Raw genomic sequence first — 24000 nt, 5'->3', positions numbered from 1 at the left:
AGTAATTAGAGAGAGAGAGAGAGAGAGAGAGAGAGAGAGAGAGAGAGAGATTTTTATTGCTAATTCTGATCTACTTTTCGTTGGGTTCATAGAAGCAGCCGCTGCACTTGACATAATACACACATACAAAACATTGGTCCAAAATTAATAACGAAATAATTGTTTGATTTACTCATTCCATTTATTTATAAATAAAAAAATTAAACCTAATGGGGTTGGTTGGTAATGGGAATGATGTTTAATTAGAATGCTAGAGTGCTTACCACGCACAGTTGACTTTGAATAAGTTTCATGTGAGGCAAAGAAAGAGAGGTTCCGTGGGGCAGCGGTGACGATAAAGTTCCACCGAATATGTCAAGATCTGCTCAACATTCCACAAGGGAGGCAACTGATAAACGGGACACAAAGTAAATAGAAAAATCCATATTAGAGGTCATATTTCCCGGAAATATATTTTTTTTACTCATTCAATCAACAATAAATAACTTGCAGACTTGCTCATGTCAAGCAAATATATATTGTCCTAAAATTATTTAATTTTTTCATCTTAAAAAAAAATGGGGATATTCGAAAATTTGGTTTTAGTGTATGTCATCTGAAGATGATTTGAAATTTAAAACATCAGTTGACAATGACACTGTTACATGGACAATATGTCAGGTGGTAATGTCTCTCGTTGTACCATTAACGTTTGCAATTCTGAACCATTAGTAATACTGATAAGAAAACTCAGTTAAGTGCATTTCAACCAACCTCCGTTAAGTCTTTAACCGTAGACATACAAGAAAAAGAAAAAGGTTGAACTTGACCACTGACCTTCCGGTGACGAAATATGTATAATTAGTTCTTGGTCCACCGACCCATGATAATAACATCGGGGACGTGACTCTGGCCTTGACCATTAAAAAAAAAAAGAAATCGGTAACTTTATTATTTGGGATTACAAAGATGCGTTGTCAGCTTTGGCACATTGAAAACACTAGATTTCCCAATCTTTTATAACATGTGACAACGCCATCAAAGGAATACTGGAAAGTTTCCCCAAGATCTTAATTTCCGTTCTTGATTTAGCGATATCCTGGTACTCAAGGGCGCAAACGAGATAGTCATCTCTATCTAAAAGTATTGCTGCCAATATTAATATAAACAAAATAATAATATTTAAAAAATTACTACTAAAGTCATAAGTAATATAAAGAAGAGTAAAAGGAGCAACAGTACTGATCAATTGTAAAAGAATCTTTCCAGTGAGATTTCGATAACTTGCTCATCTTTCAGTGCCAGAAGGTAATAAGTGACTAGTAGGCTTTCGAAAATTCTGTATAGATTTTGACAAAGTTAAATATATATATATATATATATATATATATATATATATATATATGCTAAAAAATCACAGTAGATGCACGTGACTTCATTAAATAAACGAATACCACAGGAAATCCAAGCGCTTTCGTCTTTACTAAGACATTGTCTTAGTAAAGACGAAAGCGCTTGGGTTTCTGCCTATCATTTTCTTGTGGTATTCGCTTATATATATATATATATATATATATAATATATATATATATATATATATATATATATATGTAATAGCCGCAATGCCCTCTTAAGTTCTCAAATTCTTTGCTCTTTTTTGGATAAGCTTGTCACTACAAAGCCTTGAGATCCAACTTCAAAGAATTACGCAAGAAATCATGATGTCCGGTAGCGGGAAAGGAACCCGCGATACCATAATTACGACGAGGTCACCTTGTCAACCTGACCACGAGAAGGATAAAAAGTCCATTCCCTCTCGTACATAGATATAGTACCTGTCGTTTTCAGATATATTTATTAGAGCGGAACAGAACCATCCTCACCATCGTAGTCAAGTAGGGAATAGTTTTTATTGTTTTTCAGGCTAAAATATATATGTAGAATCTACTGGTAATTTTGACGAGATACATATGTAATTGTAATGTTTATTTGAAGTTCGATCTCCAGGCTTTGTAGCGACAAGCATATCCAAAAAGGAGCAAAGAATTTGAGAAGTTAAGAGGGCATCGTGGCTGGTAAAAATGACTAGTAGATTCATAACCTATGTATACAATATAATCTATATAAATAAAGGTTTTGTTTTTTTTGCCACGAAGGAAAATATATATATATATATATATATATATATATATATATATATATATATATATTTATATATATATATGTATATATATATGCATATATATATATATATATATATATATATATATATATATACATATATATATATATATATATATATATATATATATATATATATATATATATATATATATATATATATATAATATATATAACACACACACACACACATACACACACACACACACATATATGCTATATATATATATATATAATATATATATATATATATATTATACCATATATATCATATATATATACATAGTAACATTTCTGTCAATCACTGAGGTAAAATATGTCGATGTACTCCACAACTGATACGGAGGAAAAACCGGGGAGGAAACATAAAATAAAATTCTTAATTTTGTTTCAACAGTTTCGCCGTCCATCAGGCCTCTTCTGGGGAACTTTACTGACTAATTAGTTTATGAAAAACATATGTTTATGTATGACTTCAAGATTTACATAAAACATAAACAATTAAAAATAGTTAAGGGTGCTTACAACTGTTGTAGGATAACATAAATTGTCTAGTACATAGTTCCTCCAACAGAACAGGTTAACAGTCTAATGAAGCTATATACGTAATTGAGTCAATACCTAAGTCAATATATTCCATAAAATGTACTGATTTTTCCTGATATAATGAATACATGCCGTTTCTATTACATTTCTCTTAATAAAACCATTGTTTCTGAACAAGATTCTTACTTTAGACTACTGAATTAGATAAAAACATTCTTTAGCGTGTTTTTGATTATCAGTTGTTGCTGATTATCCAATATAAAATTCATTGCAACCACAAAGAATTTTGGACACTGACCCGTTATGTTATATAAGGCTGTTTCTTATTAAAGTTTTGCCAATGGTATTATGATAGGAAACTGCAACTGATAGATTTAGTCATTTAAGTGGGTGGATAATATATAATCGAATAAAAAGTTTTTTTTTGGCGAGCGAGAAACATTCATCTATATCGTGTAAAGTAAAATTGTGCTTCAGATCCAATCCATATATAATTATTATCTCCCTCGTCATCCAAGAATTCAGAGCTGACTAGACGAAGAGCTCTCAAAAACATAGAACTTATTCCTGACCGCTTTGCTTCTTTGTTATGGAAAGATCTCGCATTGATAATTAGATTATTGTTGCAACCTTTTCGATGTACTTTAAACTATAAAGTGTTGTTATTTCTAATGACTTTAACACCCAAGAAAGCTAGATTTATTTTCTTCCTTCTCAACTGTAAACTGGATCGCAGATACTATAAATCCATTCAAATAAGTTAATGCAAGATTTATGTCCAAGTGAATTTTCCAAATACTAAATATGGCGTCAACATAACGGAAGCAAAGTATGTTGTTGGGTAAAATGGAATTAGCCAGCCTACTCCCATAAAATTCCATGTAAATGTTAAAAAGAATAGGTGAAAGGCAATTTCCCATCAGCATACCAGAGTTCTGTCTCAAATATTTACCGCTTAAAACAAACCAAGTATCTGCTATGCAAAGTCTAATAAACTAAAAAATGATTCTAACTGGTAAAGTAAAATCATATTCATCTAGTTCACATTTCAAAAAATCTAGATCATGAATGTGTACACAAGTGAACAAGCTAGTTGTATCGAAACTAACCATAATTTCATCGTCCGCAAGCTTACATTATTGTAGTTGATAAACAAAGCCGAAAGATTTCATAACTTGTGACTTGGAAATTGAGCCAACTAACGGCTGTAGCAATGAGACAAGGAATCTAGACAAAACGTGTGATACACCAACTATACTGATTGTAGGTCTCATGGGATAATTGGGTTTATAGGTCTTTGCATTGCCGTACGAACAGGGTACACTTGCATTGTATGAACCTATCATATCCTGATTTTTTCCTAATATTAGTTTCATTTGTTTGTAAAATTCACTATTAACTCTGTCTCATGGGCTTGATAAATAAACATAATTATGTGGTCTACAAAAAATAAATTCTTATAAGTTACCCAATATAGAAGGTAACTCAATCTCATGAATTCAAAATTAGTGATATACCTTTCATCAATCAGTCACTCTGGAAGAAGAGCGGGAAAGGTGCGACTGTGGTAAACCGCACCTTTCTTTGATATGACGTAAAGAGCGGTGTACCGCAAACCAAAACAATGATCTTTAGCGGTATCAGTTTAATAACTGGTTGACTTCTTATCTTTCCTTTAAAAAAAAACTGATCGAGTTGGAGAACTGTACATGATGACTGTTTCAATGGGAAGGAGTTATTTTTTTTGCGTAAGGAGATGGCTACATAAATAAGTAAAATTGTATAAATTATTATAATAAAATCAAAGGTTTAATCATAAAATTATGATAATATTGCGTACAACGGTATGAGCATTAGCCAGTAGATGCACTACATACAAGCAAACTCACAAACTGTTTATGTACAATTCTTACAGCAATTATATTAATTAGATTTGCGATAAAACAGCCTGCAAAAACTGAAATACAAAACAATAGACTAATAAAAACACTGCAAAAATGAATAAAATGACAGAGAATCCCTGGCTAACTCTCATACTGTCTTGATGTGTTACTCTGGAGAAGGATAAAACTTACAAAAATAGAATTATATATCCGATAGACAATTACTCTGGTCGTTTGACATAAGAATTCCTTAAAGTAAAATAAGGAATGTTGGTAAAATTATTTAAACGGCGTTTCCTTCGAGATAAAAGTAAAAAGACTACAAACACGAAAAATTTATATATATATATATATATATTATATATATATATATATATAGTATATATAATATATATAGATTATATAGATATACATATATATATACATATATGTTATATATAAATATATATATATATATATATATATTTATATACATATATGGGGTTTTTATATATATATATATATATATATATATATGTATATATATAATATGAATGTATGTATGATATGTATGTAGTATCCCATTGTATATATGAACTGGAAACACTTGTTTAAATGCAAAATACCACTGGGGATTGTTGGTAAAATTATTTAAACGGCATTATCTCATTTCCTTCGAGATAAAAGAAAATAAAAAGACTGCAAACACGAGAAAATTATATATATATATATATATATATATATATATATATATATATATATATATATATATAATAAAAAATGTATATATATATATATATATATATATATATATATATATATATATATATGTATATATATATCTATGTTATATAATGTATGTATGCATGTATACATGACTGGAACACTTGTTTAAATGCAAAATTACCGCTGTGGGTAAAAAAAAAATGATGCAGGAGATACATGCCCTGACAGCCTGTGGTATTGTTTATACATCTTCAAGAGGACAGATTTGAAGATATTTGTAATATCGCACATACTATGCTGATGTCACAAAACAAATGAATATATATAAACGGTTGGAAATAAAATGGGCACAATCCAACTGAATGTTCAAGGGTTCGATAGGGATATAAAAATCAGGCAAACGTCATTGCAAAAGAAATACTATTACACTAAACACCTGTTAATTTTCTTTCAAGAAATAAAGCAAAAATTTGAGAGGGAGCTACCAACAAAAACAACTAAAAATAAGTCGGTCCTGCTCCCCTCTTTAGTAATAGCTATCATTCGTAATGCCACTCTACCAAATGTAACGTAAATTTCTAACGTGATGTGTAAAGATATAATTAAGGATGTCTGAATCATGCGATACAGGCCGGGACACATATCTCAGTTTTTCAGTATGTTTTTTTCGCACACAAACATATATATATAGTATATATAATATAAGATATATATATATATATATATATATATATATATATATATATATATATATATATATATATATTTTATTAAGTATATATTTACATATATATATATATATATATATATATATATATATATATGTATATATAATATATATATATATATATATATATATATAGTAATATATAGATATAATTATATCTGTGTGTGTGTGTATTCACACAGATATAATACATACATGGTATATATAGATAATATATATATATATAGATATATATATACGTAATATATATATATATATATATATATATATATATATATATATATATATATAAATTCAAGAATTTGTTTAAAATACTGTATACAGTCTATGTGAATACAGGAAGTCAATGCTATGTAAGCTGATCTTAGCCTTTCCAGCATCCTTGGCGAGGTCCTTCCACTGATAGATTTTCACGATACCTTTCCTATATACGGTAAAGCCACGCGAGGAGAAAAGACGTGTGGGTTGGAAGGAAGGAGAAAGAATGAATGCTATATCCATTTGAATGTTTTCCTTTGCGTCAAGGTAAGGAAACTGGCATTTGAGCGGAAGGAGAAAAATAAAATCGATAAAATAAGAAAAATTATAATGTGATAGGCTCTCTTGCAATTATTACATTCAGGTGTTAAAGAAACAAGCGGAGCATTTTCGCTATTTCATTTCATTCAGAAGAATTTCCATTGCTTTTTTTTATGCAGCTAAGTTTGTATAATATGGCCTCTCTCTCTCTCTCTTTTTCTCTCTCTCTTTCCTTACCCAAGGTAATACGTGTTTCACTTATTTTTTTATTCCTTTTAATAAGTTTTATTACGTGTAGCTCTTAATTATTCTTCATAATTTCCAATTCATTTATACATATATACATATATATATATATATATATATATATATATAGTATATATATATATATATATATATGTACATATATAAACATATATATGTGCATATAAATGTATATATATACATATATATGTATATATATATATATATATATATATATATATATATATATATATATATATATATATATATATATAGTAACGTTTTTGTTTTAAATACCAAGTTCCCTAGGGGTATATCTTACGGTTGACTATTATGATGAATATATATATATATATGTGTGTGTGTGTGTGTGTGTGTGTGAACACGTGTGCATGCATATCTACGTAAATAAGGAATGTGCAGTCTGTAGAACACCTTAAGTTTATCAACGTTTGTCTTCATTAATTAGGATGGATGTCCATGATATAATTGATTTTTTAAATATTTGATTTAGTTTTCAAGCTGTTGTACGTTATCTGGAAATTACAGAACAGCAAAGTAGTTACTGTATTCGTTTTAATAATGTTCACCGTTTATGAATACCGAGTGGAATTTAATTCACATGTGGGATAATTCGAAAGAAATTTCCACATAGCTAGACATTTGTGGATCGTTATTAACCTAATTATGATGTTATTTCACCTTAGAAAATCCAAATCTCCATTCCTTTCGTGGTATGACAATGTCTGGCGTTATCTGAGTTCTACAAATCAACTCTAATTATTACAACGAGTTTTGTTACGAATTGCTGAATCATGACATAAAAAATAATCACGTCTTGGAGATTTGTTATAGAATGTTATTTTGAAGACATTTGTAAGTGATATGACCTTCACTCCGAAGGGCAAGGAACTTGGCACGGGTATTATGAAGCAGAAAAAGTGAAGAAAATTCTATAGAAAAGCTACTCAGGTATTTTTGTCTTTAAGATCAAGGTCAAAGTTCTGTGACTGGGTATTCGATTGTAAGCATACAAACATAATACAAAAAGTTTCTCGCCATGTAGTACTGAGTATTTTGTCTGTTTTTGTTGAATATATGTATAAGATAATATGAGAGATATAATGAGATATATAGTAGATATTATACAGATATATATAGTACAGATATATAGATAGATATATAGATATATAGATAGAAGATATAGATATAATATGATATAGAGAGTAGATATATATATAGATAAATACATATATATAGCTAGTATGATACACACACACACACATAGTATATATAGTATATCTTAGAGATATATAGTATATATATATGCACATACGTAGATGTACATATATTATATATATAAATATATAGATATAATATATATATTGATATATATATATATATATATATATATATATATATATATATTTATGGATATATATATATGTGTTTATCAATAAAATAAAAGATTTAGATTTATATCTAGTATAGAAGTTAATATATATATATATGATATATGAATAGTTACGATATACTATGTACGATATCATCTATATATTTGATTGAGAATATGATTTACAGACATACAAGCTTAGAAGAATATAGTAAGAGAAGATTATTACGCAGAGCAGTATAAGGATAGTTATATATCAGAGGATACCAGAATATATTTATAATATAGGTATATTATCGTATATATATATATATGATAGTATTATTAGATTGAGATGGATAACCTATACATATAGGTTACAATATATTTTATATACATACATATCTATTATCTTATATAGTATATAATTATATATAATGGTAATATAATATATATATCATATATTATAAGATTATTATATCGTATATATACATATATATAACATATATTTATATACATATTATATATTTATACTAAATAAAGATTAATAATCTATATCCTATAATCATATAGTTTATATATATATACTATAATATGTAGGTATATATAACATTTAATATATACAATATTTATTTAATTTACATATACATTATATAGAATATATATATAAATATATAGATAATCTATATATTAATATATCATATATATTTAAATATATCATACATATTATATATATAATATATCAATGCAGCAAACGAAACCTCACGTGCTTGAGAATATCATAAAGTCCACGTAAGAGGGCGAGTTAAAATCGAGACTTCGAACAAGTACTTTCGTATCATGAACTACGAAAATACTTGTTCCAAGTCCCGGTTTTAACTCGCCTTCTTTTGGATTTTAATGATTTTATTATATATATATATATATAGTATATATATATAATATATATATAGATATATATATATATATATATATATATATATATATATATAATTAAATTTCATTGATAATTGTGTGCTGTAAATGTTACAAAAATTTTATCAGATCAGCAAGAATAAAAAAGGAAATGAAAATTGACATATTATAACATTTGAGGTACGTAGAAGCCATGTCGGAAAAGCAAAAAAAAAAAAAATAAAATAATAAATAAAATAAATAAATAAATAAGTAAAATAAGTGATAAGAAAAATAAATAAGGATATGAAAACTGACATATTATAAACTGACATATTTGAGGTACGTAGAAGCCGTGTCGGTAAAAGCAAAAATAAATAGATAAATAAATAAATAAATAAATAAATAAATAAATAAAAATAAGCAAGTAAAATAAATGATAAGAAAAAATAAATACATAAGAAATAAATAATAATAAAAAAGATACAATAAAAAAACCCGTAAATCTTGCGATTATACTTATCACAAGAAGTGTACGTTAGGAGAGAGTCCATGCTGTTAACAGGTCGTTAAAGGTTATATATAAATAAGAAATATTTTGTAGGTTAAATAACCATATGCCAAGCGATTGTGGGTTAGGGCTTTTATGGGAAAAATGAAGACGGAAACTGGTTCACCTTTTCGTGTGAAATTATGATATGACTGGAATGCAAATGAAACGAGCCGTTTCATCATTATTTTATGGGTCACCTGCCAAGCTGGTACTCCATTCAAAGAGATATATGAAAGTTTTGATTCACTCTATGCATTCAGTTCACATTTGACAACGTTTTCATCATTTTAATTTTATCATCAATAGTGTTGTTATTATTATCATAAGGATGATAAATGTTATTTGCGTACAAGACTACTTCTTTGTTTATATACCCCTCGCATTCAAATCACAGTAGACAGCGGATTCATTTTTCTGATTATTATCATCAATATGGTTATTATTGTTACAATTGTTATTAGTGGATAAGATTGTGCTTAAGCTCTGAATGTTGTAACTGCTTCATAATGTTTGTCATTTTTGTTTTTGTTTTAAAGATGGTGATGGTAATTTTTTTTTCTTTAATTCTTAGGTGATGGAGTTATAGTCTTTGCTTAATTAGTGAAATTTCTCTTCTCTTTCAGTTCGGGAGCCATGGCACCTCTCTGGGTAAGTAGAGCTGATTATTCAGTTCCTCTCTAACATTTCTTTTAAAAGGTTTTATTTTTTCCTAAATCGACAAGATTTCTCTGATATAAAGGGAGGATGGAAAATGAGAGAATTACAGCGTAAATAAAAAAATTAAGATGTTCGCTCAAAAAGAAAAAAGAAAAAAAAAACTTTCTACAAAGGCGTGCTTCAAAAGGGAGAAGAATATTCACTCATATATACCGTGAGTCATCCATCACACACACACACAAACACACACACACATACACACAGACACATACACACATACACACACACACACACACACACACACACACACACATATATATATATATATTATATATATATATATATATATATATATTATATATATATATATATGTATATACATAAATATATATATATATATATATATATATATATATCTATATATATAAATTTGTGTGTGTATGTGTGTGTATAGCTTGTGAGGGCATATTCATACTTCATATAAATTCATTATGAATATATTTACAAATAACGAGTAAGGTCAAATAGCTTAGGCTCTGTGTGACTTTACAGAGTAGACTCAATATATCCTGATTGTAATGTGAGAACAGTAACAGTTGTCGATATATCTGATCATTACCTGTCTGCAGTGAAAGCGAATATAAAATGTGGTTTCTACTGGAGAGTAATTGTCCATAATATGGTGTAAATGTTGTTAAAGAAAGGGCGTTTTATTGAACAAAAAGTGAATATAATATACATGGAAAAGATAGCTAAAAAATGGGCTAAAGCTAAAAGCAGTAAAGTTGAAGTTTATTTCAAGCTTGCAAAATTCTTGGGTGGTTACTGAGTCAGCAGCGAATACTTTGTGAGTAAACGTAAATGAATAGATACAAAAGAATGAAAAGGTGGAAAAATTATACCAGGAATTTGGTGAAGGAAATATTATTCAAGTACGGTTACAAATTAAAGAGGAGGCATTTCTAGTTTTATCACAAGCTTTTGCAAACATCCTGCTACCTTCCTCGTTTTGCCTAATCTGTACTTCACTTCTCCCATCCTACCAATAACCAACATCTTCGCTCCACATTACTTATTCTACACCGTCAGTTCACGCCACCCACATTGACATTTATTGTTCCATCTCCCTGGTTTCCATTTACTCTTGTAAATTTACTCTTGCTCGCCCTTACTCTCAACTTCTCCTCTTGCAAACAATTTCAATCGCATCCACTAATCTCTGCAGTATCTCTCCATCATTCCCAACCAGTACATATCATCTGAGGACTTCAGTCCTTCCACAATTTTTACTCTTTGCTTTCGACCGATTTCGCTTCCCACTCTGTTTGACCTTAAGAGCATCCAGTTAACATCACTCATTTATTCAGACCAAGAATTTGCTAGAAGTTTTATTTTAGCCATAATTGAAATGCTAACAAGTTTGCATGCGCAGTTTTGTGGAATTTTCTGATCTCCAAATGTTTAAGCGAAGAGCAAATTCATTCCTGAATTCTGTTGACGACTCCTGAATTCAGGAATATCGATTTTATCTTCTGTTCCCAAATATTTATTCATTTATCATCTTTCCTATTACTTCTCTCTCTCTCTCTCTCTCTCTCTCTCTCTCTCTCTCTCTCTCTCTCTCTCTCTCTCTCTCTCTCTCTCTCTGCAGGCTCATTTCCCAGGGAACCCTCCTGGGTTTGCAGTGTGGCAACTCTATCCATTATGGTTTTCAGCTGAAGATATAAAGAGAGAAAGAAAGAATGATGTATAAATTCCCTTAGTATGCCAACTGCGATAATGATAAAGACGTCTTTATAATTTTGTAATCTCTTCTTGACCAGTGACTTTTCAATAATTAATTTTCTTTTCAATTTTGTTGCAAGGGTTCGATTAAAATCAATTGCACCATTGTTGCATTATTTCTTAGGGGATTTCATTACGTGTCATTTGGTTCTGGTCCTTCATAATATTTCATATTATTATTCTCTGAAGAAAAGTTTACATTTGTCTGAATAGTGTTAGTGTTCTCAGATTAATTTTCTTCAAGGATTTTTTACTTAATGGCCGTCGAAGATATAGAGCTAATAGTTCAGTCATCATTATTATTATTATTATTATTATTATTATTATTATTAGTTTCCTGATTTTGAATATTACCATTAATTTAGCGCCCTTTAATAATAATAATAATAATAATAATATATATATCTAATAATATATAATATCTAATAATATTATATTATATTATTATTATTATTATTATCATTATTATTATTTTCACGTCACGTCCACATAACAAATAGAAGAATTGCCTTGCTGACAAATCCTGTTCTTTGTTCGTTGTTTTTTTAGTTCAGCAAATGAGCCCATTCGGACTCTTGATGACTCATTTCAAGAAATTGAATGGCGTTCCTTGACCTTCTTCAGCAGTGTAACAAACGGTTATTAATTCAATTTCCGCCCAATTTTACGCCACCTTTGTTGTATATTGTTGATCATATTGAGTCTATTTGATAATATTTATATAGGAGGCTAAGGTCTGTGACTTATTAAGTGAAACATTTGAAAATGCAATTAATTCTTTACAAAATTAATACGTTTCTCATGTAAAATAACATTTTGGCGAATGAATTAAGGGAAGTCTCTCAACCTTGGGGAGATGCAAGAAAATTTGCAATTGGAACTTTACAGAAATTTCTTTGGTAGATGCTTAACGGCATTTTTAAATATTATTTATATCTATTTATGCAATTGCTGATATCGTTGCTATTATTAGCTATTAACTTTAAAGTTATCATATAGCGGTGTCCTGTTGCTATTTGTTGCATATCTCCATTGTCTTTGACCTTTTTAGTACGATTATAGTATTATCACTGTAGGCATTATCATTATTACGGGGATAGCACAGGTATCTATTGTCATTAAATATGAAACTGTTCTTGTAATACTTGTGAAATCTAACACATTCAGCATATTTTTCAGAATGGCTTTCTTCTGCCGCCAGTCATTCAACTGAAATTTGTCGATTTTAAGTTATGTTCTCTTCAGCTGTTGTTACACTTATGATTCTTAGCTTTCATTCTGTAATGATGTTAGGATGGCAATAACCTTCAGGAATGCTGATGTTTCTAATCTGTCCCCCTTCACAGACTATGAAATACAACTCAACTCTTGGCTAGCTATGAAAGTCTATATGTATGTATGTGTGTGTGCGCGTATACATTGTGTCACAACTGAAAAGGGGCGAAAGTAAATGCTGCCTATTGCCTTTCTACACTTATGTCTGGTATCAGCAACTAAATATCAATAGCACACTGGGTTTAACAAAAGCTTCCACCCCTAGTCCTTTCTCAAAGGGGCAAGCTTTTTACCGGGAATATTACGAGATCAATTTGTATAATGTACACCTGAATGATTCATATATATATATATATATATATATATATATATATATATATATATATATATATATATATATATATATGACTGGTAAAAATGTTCTGTTCTTACAACAGAATTCCCTCAAAGAGAGAAAGATACTATATTTCAATGACTACTGAAGAGAGAGACCGCAGTCTCTGAAATATAGTATCTTTCTCTCTACATTTTGGTGTTTTTATGGGCTCCTTTTATTATATTTATATATATAATATATAATATATATATATATATATATATATATATAATTTTGTAGTTTTGGATTCTGTACACGTACAATACATGTGTGAGTGCACCTATACGTATATGCGAACGTATGTACCATTCACAAGATGGAAAGCTGGAAAATATACTGACCATCATTGCAATATTCAAAGTATTTTATTTGAGAAATCGGGGATAAGAAACCCAAATACTGACATAAGCAACAATAACTTTAGGTTCAGCTACAGCAATTTCGAAAACTACATAAATACCAATAACAATATATATAATTATTCAACATTAAATAAAACCTTCCAAAAGTAAAGAAGGAAGTTTGATTTTGTAAACCAAGAAACACTAAGGGAGCAAGTGGTAACTCTCCGAGACAACAAAGAAAGAAAGAAAGAAAAAAAGAAGTCTTGAGCTGTCTGCTCATTGTCAAGGTCAACAACCTACACCGCTACCCGCAATCCCGTTCCTGACGACGCCTGCGCTGCCAGTCCACTTTCTCTTTCGTAAGTTCGTTTTCACTTTGTTTTTTACTTATATTTGCATTGCAATAAAAAATGATCAATGCGAAAATATTTACTTTTAACCCATTGAAAGTTTTTCTTTTTCTTTTCATTCTATTCACATAATTATGGAGACAGTTTTATTATTTTTGTTTTAGCCATTGTTAGTTGATACTGAGTGCCGTATTTACCAAGAATGCCCATTAAAATCGTATATGTATTGATAGCGTGATGGGGTTTGGTTCGAGACTCCCAGATATTAAACAAAAATGAAATGCAAGCATACACTCTATATATATATATATATATATATATATATATATATATATATATATATATATATATATATATATAATACACATATTCATATATATAAATATGTACATATCTATAAATATTCGTATATATATACGTATATACATATATATATATATATATATATATATATATATATATATAGAGAGAGAGAGATAGAGAGAGAGAGAGAGACGAGAGAGAGAGAGAGAGATGAGAGAGAGACGAGAAGCGTGTGTGTGTGTGTAATGATATATTAACACAAAGACAAAACAACTCCTATTTTTTTATTGCTAAATTAAGAATCAGACTGCTGCTGCACAGAAAATTTCCACACGACCTCTCCACCTGCCTTCACCCATATTTAGCGAGCTTTCTATAATACACCTAAGTCCACCTTCAGTTATAGTTCCTACACCAAACGGATACACTTCCAAATTAACATTACTCATTTATTGGGAAGCAAAATAAGAGGCGGAACTTGTGCGAGGCCTTGTATGTTGCCTGCGCGAGATATTCTTGAAACCTTTTCTTTTTATTTGCATTTTAACCACAACATCTTGTTACCAGATACAATTACTTAGCGCAAGACCTTCCATTTTATCATATAGTTTTTGGAAGAAACGTGAATAATAATAATAATAATACTAATAATTGCGTTACTATTGACCAAAACTTTGTGTTCTTCGTGCAAAAAAAGAGAAGAGAACCAACCATTGATTTTTGTTGATTCTTCCTTATGTTTATGTCAGTATTAACAATGTAAACTAAGACATAATCCAATAGATAATATGCTGACAAATAATTATCAATTTCGTTTATGACAGTTAACTGGCCTTTGCATTCTATGATAAATATTGACAAATTTTCATCATTTTCCTTGAAGGGTAATGTAAATATTGCAGTCTTGATTGCCAGAAATAAAAAATTAGAATCATACTAATAAAGTTCAAGCGAGAGCTGGAGCACTTAACGAAAAAGATGAACAGGTCTATGTACTTCCTGATTTTATAACATCCGGTCAGTGCCAGTCCCTTGCGTTGATTAATTTGCTCTGTAATTTACAGGTTTTTACTGATGCTTATGATATTATAAAAGAAACTTACTGGTTGCATTGTATTTCGAACCAGAAATTAGTTGGACTTGAAAGTTCAAATATTTCATAAAGTAAAGAATCAAAATCCCAGCTATTCTAACATCTGAAGTGGGCTCCTGACTGCAAATTAGCATTAAGAAGATGCAATATATATCAAAAGGATAGGTGTCAACTCCTGAGAGTAATGTATGAAAGAAAATTAAAAACTTCACGGGGACACTCTCTCTCTCTCTCTCTCTCTCTCTCTCTCTCTCTCTCTCTCTCGAGTTTTACTTTCCTGTTTTATATTGATTAGATAATAAGTATTCAAAGACTCATGACTGGCAGACAAGACAATAATAATCTTTTTTTATTATTCAGTGATTCTTAGCTCAAATGGTTATTGAGCATAAGAATCATTCTAGCCAGACCAGCATTATGAATAAAAATTGCGTAACTGAAAATATGGGAAAAATGAATGAAAGCTGCATGACTAAAGAGGAGAGAAAATCCTTCTAAGAAATTTTTTCCTTATCGTGACCCGGACGGGAATTTCAAGTCAGACTATCTCAGGTATTTCCTGAATATAACATTTTGCCTAAAAGATTTGCCTCAGTTCTCTATAAAACTTCTGTTTTTAATATATTTCGCCTGTTCAAAGCTTATTTCTCTATTTAGTCGTTCATAAATGCAAGAGAGCTCACCCTCAAATTTATGAGCTTGTTATCTGGACTACACTCTGATATAATCGATGAAAACTCATAACGATGTTAGCCTTGCTGGTTGTTCTATCCCGGAGCTGTGAGACTTTCACTCTCTGTTTTCATTGCAACAACCTTGAAAACCAGCTTTATAACTCACACAACTGACGGTTATTAGCGCCTTATATGGAACAGAGAAAAAAATTGTACACCTACACATGCACACATTATACGGTAGTTAAACACTAGTAAACGGGCAGATAGGCATTACCGTGATGGCGGATAGCTAAAATTACTGTGTAATTTTCGATTCGTTCTAACCCCTAGCATCTCGCTTTTTACCAGTTATCTAACCGCTGCTAAAGAGACCTGCCTTGATTACCCGTTACTCTCATAAAAGAAGGTCATAATGGCTTTTTTTTCTTTAGCGATTGCTATGGGTTTGTTCTCATAAAATACAAAGGGAGAAGGAACATTAGTGACTGATTGATTACATGTTATCGGCGTTTGGCGTGCACATTCTAACAGGCCAATCGAACTGACCATAACATGAATGAACTTATTATTTACCCATCCAGGAGTTCTACCCTTAACCTATATCACTGGACGGGTTTTTTCTCTGGTCGTCAAAAATTCATTTTTGTTTTATCTTCTCTCATTTACATAAACAGTAAATACGTATCCGTCTGTTCTATTACGTTCATAGGCTTATTACATATGTATGTAAACCTAGGAGGTAGAAGAGAAAAGAGTCCATGTTCTTTTGTGTGTGTTAACTTATTCATACAAGTGTTTTTATATTGCATGCTTGCATACGACATATCAAACTACACGCTCAAACATACATATAATAGATTCCATTGTATTATAAATCAAATTCATACACAGTTCTTTTAAGAAGGGTGTCTTGTTAAAAGTTTCATGACTCAACACAGATATCATTAGACGCACGTTTCCCAACTTACATATTCATGATGAATAATATATCATATCTTACGCAACTTATCATGCTAATTAAAAATTCAGAAATGTGTGCGCAATATCCAGCATTTCAGTCTGTTACCGGTTTTTCCACTTCTCGTTGCTTCAAAAGCATTACGGAAATTTAAGCCAGTTTTTTTTTTTTTTTTTTTTTTTTTTTTTTTTTTTTTTTTTTTTTTTTTTTTACCTATTATACTTTCAATGAACCCGTTTTACCGTCAGAGTATGTAATAACTGACCTGTCTGCTCAACCATATGTAAGCTTGTCTCTTTTCAAAGCTTAATTTCGTAAAAACTTCCTATCATTATCATCTTCAAAGGTAAAAACTTTAAAACTTTGTATGTTATCATCCGAAGAAGGAAGGGGTTCAACATTTATTGTTATGGATGCAAAGGTTGCCAATGGCCGTACGTAGTGTCCAAATCTTAGTAAATGTTTTAACTCTGCACATGACTTTTGATATATTTAATATAGAACGTTTATATTCGGTATACATATTTCACTAATGCAGCTGATGTGCGGAGTGAAGTCCGGATCAAAGTCAAGCTTAGACTTGGTGGTCAAAATTAAACGCGGTCATGAGATTTTTGTGACCCAAGACACATACTTCATGTTTTTCATTCTTACTCCAATAACGGACAAGGTTTGGAGGGTGAGGTCAAGGTCACGATCAAGGTCATCCTCAGAGGTCGAAAGTCAAAGAGAACATTGCCCTTCAAAAACTTTTTTAAAGCATACTCCTGGATACAAGAAGAGTAGAGGGATTAGAGTCGAAATCCACTACTTTTTTGACAACCAGGAGGAAGTAGAGCCTTCAACACCTGTGGAGAATACTACCACCTTATGTCCTGCGTGTCGTAAAAGGTGACTAAAAGGACAGGTGCTGCCTTGTAGTCTTATTTTTTAGTAAAAGGCTAGGCCCACCGCCAATATCTGTGGAAACTGCTGCCTTGCAGGTGGACTTTTTTCAGTCAAAGGCTAGGCCCTCCGCCTACAATTGTGGTTGATGACAGCAAGGGCATGCGGCCGTAAAAACACCTTTGCCAAAAATCAACCATGCCTGATGTGTTAGAGGCGCGTCGGGCAACCGACCTCTTAATATAGCGATCACGGTGGGAAAGAGAAAGAAGTTGAACCTTCGCAACACTTACACTAAACTCAGCGATTTGGTGCGAGCATCATAGACTTAAACCGATACTCAAAAGCCATTCTAAATATTTTCTCGCTTACTTTTGTTGTTTTAAGAATTCGGTGCCATTCCAAATACTTTTCGTAGGCCTTCACTCCAGTCATGATGAAAATCACGCCATCATGAGAAAACCCTACAACAAAATGCTTTAACATTTGTCTTTAAATATGTATTCGGTTGAACTGATTAAAAAATGTATTGGATAATCAAAAACGTATAATCAGATAAGAAATAAATTGTAGAAAGTTGCATCGAAATGAAAGTTATAACGAAAAAACTTTTCATCTTGCCGGATAAAGCAGTGAAGTTTCAACACCTTTGGGACAAAACTGGTAAAATCTTGCTTGCCTGTGCCCTAACATTTTACATGTAGGTGGTTTTCCATGAAGCTCTGTATTTTCATTTCCATTTGTCTTGCCTCGAATTTTGCTCTGCCTCAGAATGCGGAAGACGTTATTCTCACCAGACAGCAGGTTTTCCTTGTCTCGAAATCCCAACCTGCTAAATTGACCGTGACTGTACCACGCCTTAACTGGCCGTGGTGGCTGTGAAGTTCTTGTCTCATAATTTTTCTTTTATCAGATGTCTTTCTATGGCTTTGTTTAGCTCACTAGTTCTTTCGTACCAGACGGTTAACAAGATAAGAATTAGGACTTTGCGATTTTATATTACTAGTGTGACCTTTTTTAATTATACTGCTGCTATGTGTGTAGGTTTTATGCATAACTCTATTGTTTTTTAAGTACTCCGACGTTATGAAGATTCCTGCGAGGAACTTATTATACCATTATGGAATAGCAATGTATATATATGTATATATATATATGTGTGTGTATATATATATATATATAGATATATATAGTATATATATACATATATAATCGCCGTGATTACGGTATCGCGAGTTTGCTTCTCGCTACCGGACATCTTAATTTCTTCATATTTCTTTGAACTTGGATCTTAAGGCTTTGTAGTGACAAGCGTATCCAAAAAAGCGCGAAGAATTCGAGAAGTTAAGAAGGCATAAGGGGTATTACAATTACACCCCACCCCACACACACACACACACACACGCGCGCACACAGCACACACACACACACAACAACACACATATATATATATATATATATAATATATATATATATATATATATATATATATATATATAGTTTAACCGAGGAGGAAAGGGGATTATCCCTCCGAAAGCTTCATAAATATAATTTTCGTGGAGTGTGAGTTTTACTCAGATTTGTGTACACGGATAATACTGTGTATTTTATAGCATATATATAAATATATATATATATATATATATATATATATATTAATATATCTATTATATATATATACATATATATATATCAATATATATATATCTATATATATATATAACATATATACAATATCAATAATATATACATATATATATACACACACACACACCACACATATATATATATATATATATATATATATTAGTTATATATATATATATATATATATATATAAATGTATTATTTTTCCTGAGGCCATTGGCATAACGACCATCGCTACAACAGTACTTCACCTAGCAAGCCTACTATCATCCCTTATATGGAAAACTTTCACATCACTAACTGTCTTGTACACCAACACCTATACAGTATATAATTCCACGGGGAAATGACTGCGTCTTTTTCGTGATAAAACCATTGCACCACATTTTGACCTAAACAACAGAATTTGTATCTAGTGGGTCGCTACTATCGCAGTCGGTGACATGGAAATAAAAATCTCATCGGAAAAAGACCTATCTTCAACTGGAAGATAAGCGTATTATACTTAAAGAGACTAACCTGAAAAGTTCACATCTTTGCAATTAAGTTCCTTCGTTGAGCGATCATAAGGATTTAAATTTTAGAGTCGATGAAGGGGGTGGGAGGCGTTAAAATAATTCTTGATTTTAAAAATTTAGAAGGAAGTCACTAAAGAAGTTTTTCTTTTCCAATTCCAATGCTTTTAAAAGGCTATTTGAAATAGCAACGGACACTTCAGTGGGTAGAATTGCATTCGCCTTCGTTGGTATTGCATTGACATAATTATACATTTTTTAAATGAACAGACAAATTACTGGTTTAAAATGCAATTTATAGGAATGTAGCAATGACGCGTGACTTTTGCCCTCATTATAGCACATAGCCCTTTTTATGCCTTTAAACGATAACACTGAAGAGCTACTTTGTGAAAAGAGTGAAAGTCGAAGGGCTTTCATCGGAAAAATTAATGTCTTCTTCGTGAGGAAATGAAAAAGTGTGAAAGTACTTCTTTGCATACCGTTAACTTTTTATCTTATTTTTTCGACTTTCGACCAAGATCGTTTATGACTGGTGAAGGCAATGGACTCATAACCGCAGATTCATAGATAAAGCTAATGTACGGTTCTGCATACCCATATAACGCATACTTCCGTTTTTGCTGGATCCAGAAGTAATTAAACTTTCTATTCCGAGTTTTTTTTATATAATTTTTTGAGGGCCTTTTACGCTGCTAGAGAGAAAGTGCAATAGGTTTTTTTACCATATCTTTTTTTCGTTAGATATTTTACAGCAGAGTCCACTTACGAAACATGATTAAGGCCTAAACTGTTGTTTGATATTTCAGTTTCAGAGGTTGAAATCTTATCACTAATTTGATAATACTGGGCATTATAAGTTGCAAACTTAGGGAGCAAATTTTTCTGTTCATGATGAACGATGATACACAAGCACTCTCATAAATTTTTTAAATGCGTTTTTGTAGAAAATCAAAGAAGTGAATATGTTATTATATCAAAAAGTCCCAAGACTATTTCTTTTCATGATTTGCTGTTTTAGAGGCTTCACCGACTCGAACAAAAAAATAATATCAAACATTTGAAATTCAATTGTTCATCGTTTTTACCTACATCTTTTTCTTCTTGTTTTATTTTTTTACTCAGTGTTTTATTTGTTTACTCAGTGCATTCATTCAGAATCTTATGAATGACATTAACCTAGCAAATTTACTTGTCATGTTAGGATACTCAATTTGGTATCATTATGATGGTGAATAGTTGTTACTTTTTTCAACGTGTTTTTATATGGAAAGCGACAAACATAAAAGTAGAATTGACGAGATTAAGTTAACTAAACACAAAAAATATCTAAAATTTCGTCCTAAAAGTATTCGCTTCTTAAGTACTAGAAATAATGGATATTGTTTCATCTTCCAGCTGGAAACCACAATAATATGTATCTTTTTTATTAATATGTGCAAAGCTAGATGTCACGTTAGGAACCTTAGTTTGGTGTCATTTAAAGCTGAATTGTGTTAATTCATATCTGTGTCTTCAAAAAGCAAATAAAAAGACTAGTTTAAGTCACCCGAAAATACTGGCAAATTAGAGTTATTAAGATGAATGTATTTTTTTTAACCATACAAGACTCCAACATTTTTATCTTCCCAATATGTCGTCTGTTAGTATTTATATCACCCAATGCCTTAGTAAAGTTTACTCCTCTAATTTTTTAAGGTAAGGAATCACATAATGATATGTTTGAAATTTTATTTAATCATTCTGATTTTTATTATGGGCCAAGATAAATGATCATTGTAACCCATGGCTAATTTTTTTCATCTACTTTTACCAACATTTAAGAAGCCCCGAAGTTAATCTTCATATACGATTAGTGAGATGCTGTCGCAAAATGGCAAGATTTTTGTGGTCCTGAAGCACTGTTACATAAATAAACAACAGACTATACTCTGTTTTTTTTTCATCTGTCCATCCGCCTTTGGTGTTTGCGCATGGTAACACTGCGTCCCGGGCTATAAATAATATCCTATTTCGAATATTAACGGTGTAATTCGCATTCAGTAAATTATTATACCACATTTCAGTTGCAAATGTACACCAAGATATCCTTTTACTTACCTAAAACTTACACATAGCGTAACTATTTAAAGCCCAGGACGCAGTGTTACCATGCGCGACCACCGCAGGCTGATGGACAGATGGAAAAAAAAACAGAGTATAGACCAGAAAACCAGGGTCGAGTTAGTTTGCAGTGAAAGGAATGAAAACCTCCCAGTGTTGAGCAGTATGACGAGAGGCAACTCGACAAGATGTCGATGCAAATTCTCAGCAAATCGAGTTGACGGCACTGAGAGTACCCTGCTGAAACAGATTGAAGGGGACTCAGTGAGGGTGGTACAAATATTATAATCTGGAAAAGAAGCCAAAGACCCCAGGAGGATGCTGGCATTTGGAAAAGACGGTTTTCTCATTTTAGTTGAACAAGGAATGTGAAGAGTGTGGCATCAGTACCATCTTATTTGCAGACATTTGAAGCATTAAGGCAACACCTTGTTTCTGGTAACAGAAAATGACATACAGTATATTTTGTCTGTTGTAAATAAGAGCGTATAGCGAGAGTTCCCCAGTCGCCACACCATTTTATTTTTTGTCCGTTCCCGAATCCTGTGAAAGCAGAGACGGGTTATGAGGTAAAAACTTGCAAAAACAAAGAAAATTATCTCTCTCTCTCTCTCTCTCTCTCTCTCTCTCTCTCTCTCTCTCTCTCTCTCTCTCTCTGATTTTGTGTCTGTGTTTGTTTGTTTTGTGGACCTCGATGGTAAAAAGTGAAAGGATTCACGCTAAAAAAGTTATTGATTTCCATAAAGATTATATTTTTTATAGATCTACACGTTCTTTTGCTGAAGAGATTTTGAATCGTTCGGTATAAAACAGTGATTATATTGGCCCATCTAACTGATTATAGGCGATGTGCTAAATTACACACTCGGACACACCCCCACACACAAACCCACTGCACTTAGTAACATAGAGAGAAGAGGGAGACATAAGCACTATATTATTCAATGGGTAACTCAAGATCACATGGGTGGAGTTCATCCTAAAATGTAAAAACTGCGGCGGGAAAAAAATCATCGCTACTCAAGACGAGAGCGATAACCTCTTGAGTGCATAAAAGTTTACATATGCATTCTACTTACTAAACAGGAACACTTCTCTGATGTCTTAGGTTAGTTACATACAAGCATACACACAGACACACACACACACACTCATGCGAATGTTTGCGCGTGTGTGTGTGTGTAGTTATGTTTTGGTACAAATTCTCATGTAATATTTTCTACTTTCAATTATGAAGACAATTATCCGTTAAAATCTTAGCCACTTTACGTTGGGAATAACTTGCACCATAATTATTCCAATTTCGTTAGTTAGAGGAAATAACATAAATATGTGTATAGTAAACTTTTATAATTTAAATTTCTTGAATGCGTATGTAAGTTTATATTGATTAAAAGCGGAAAGTGACAGTGAAAGAAAATGTTTTTAGC

At 31.1% G+C, this 24000-nt stretch overlaps 1 protein-coding gene across 1 annotated transcript in view; it reads left to right on the top strand.

Moving 5' to 3' along the window:
* LOC135215621 (YTH domain-containing protein 1-like) overlaps positions 1–24000 on the top strand; it is a 115570-nt gene that overhangs the window by 9292 nt on the left and 82278 nt on the right. Inside the window, exon 2 of the mRNA XM_064250529.1 lies at positions 10226–10250. Within this exon, the coding sequence (XP_064106599.1) occupies positions 10236–10250 (15 nt within the window). The 5' untranslated portion in view covers positions 10226–10235. The remainder of the gene's footprint in view (positions 1–10225; positions 10251–24000) is intronic.

This window comes from Macrobrachium nipponense, chromosome 5 (assembly GCF_015104395.2).
Source record: "Macrobrachium nipponense isolate FS-2020 chromosome 5, ASM1510439v2, whole genome shotgun sequence".
Taxonomy (NCBI): Eukaryota; Metazoa; Arthropoda; class Malacostraca; order Decapoda; family Palaemonidae; genus Macrobrachium; species Macrobrachium nipponense.
Note: the sequence above shows the minus strand (reverse complement) of the source record. Positions and strands in the feature narration are given on the sequence as shown.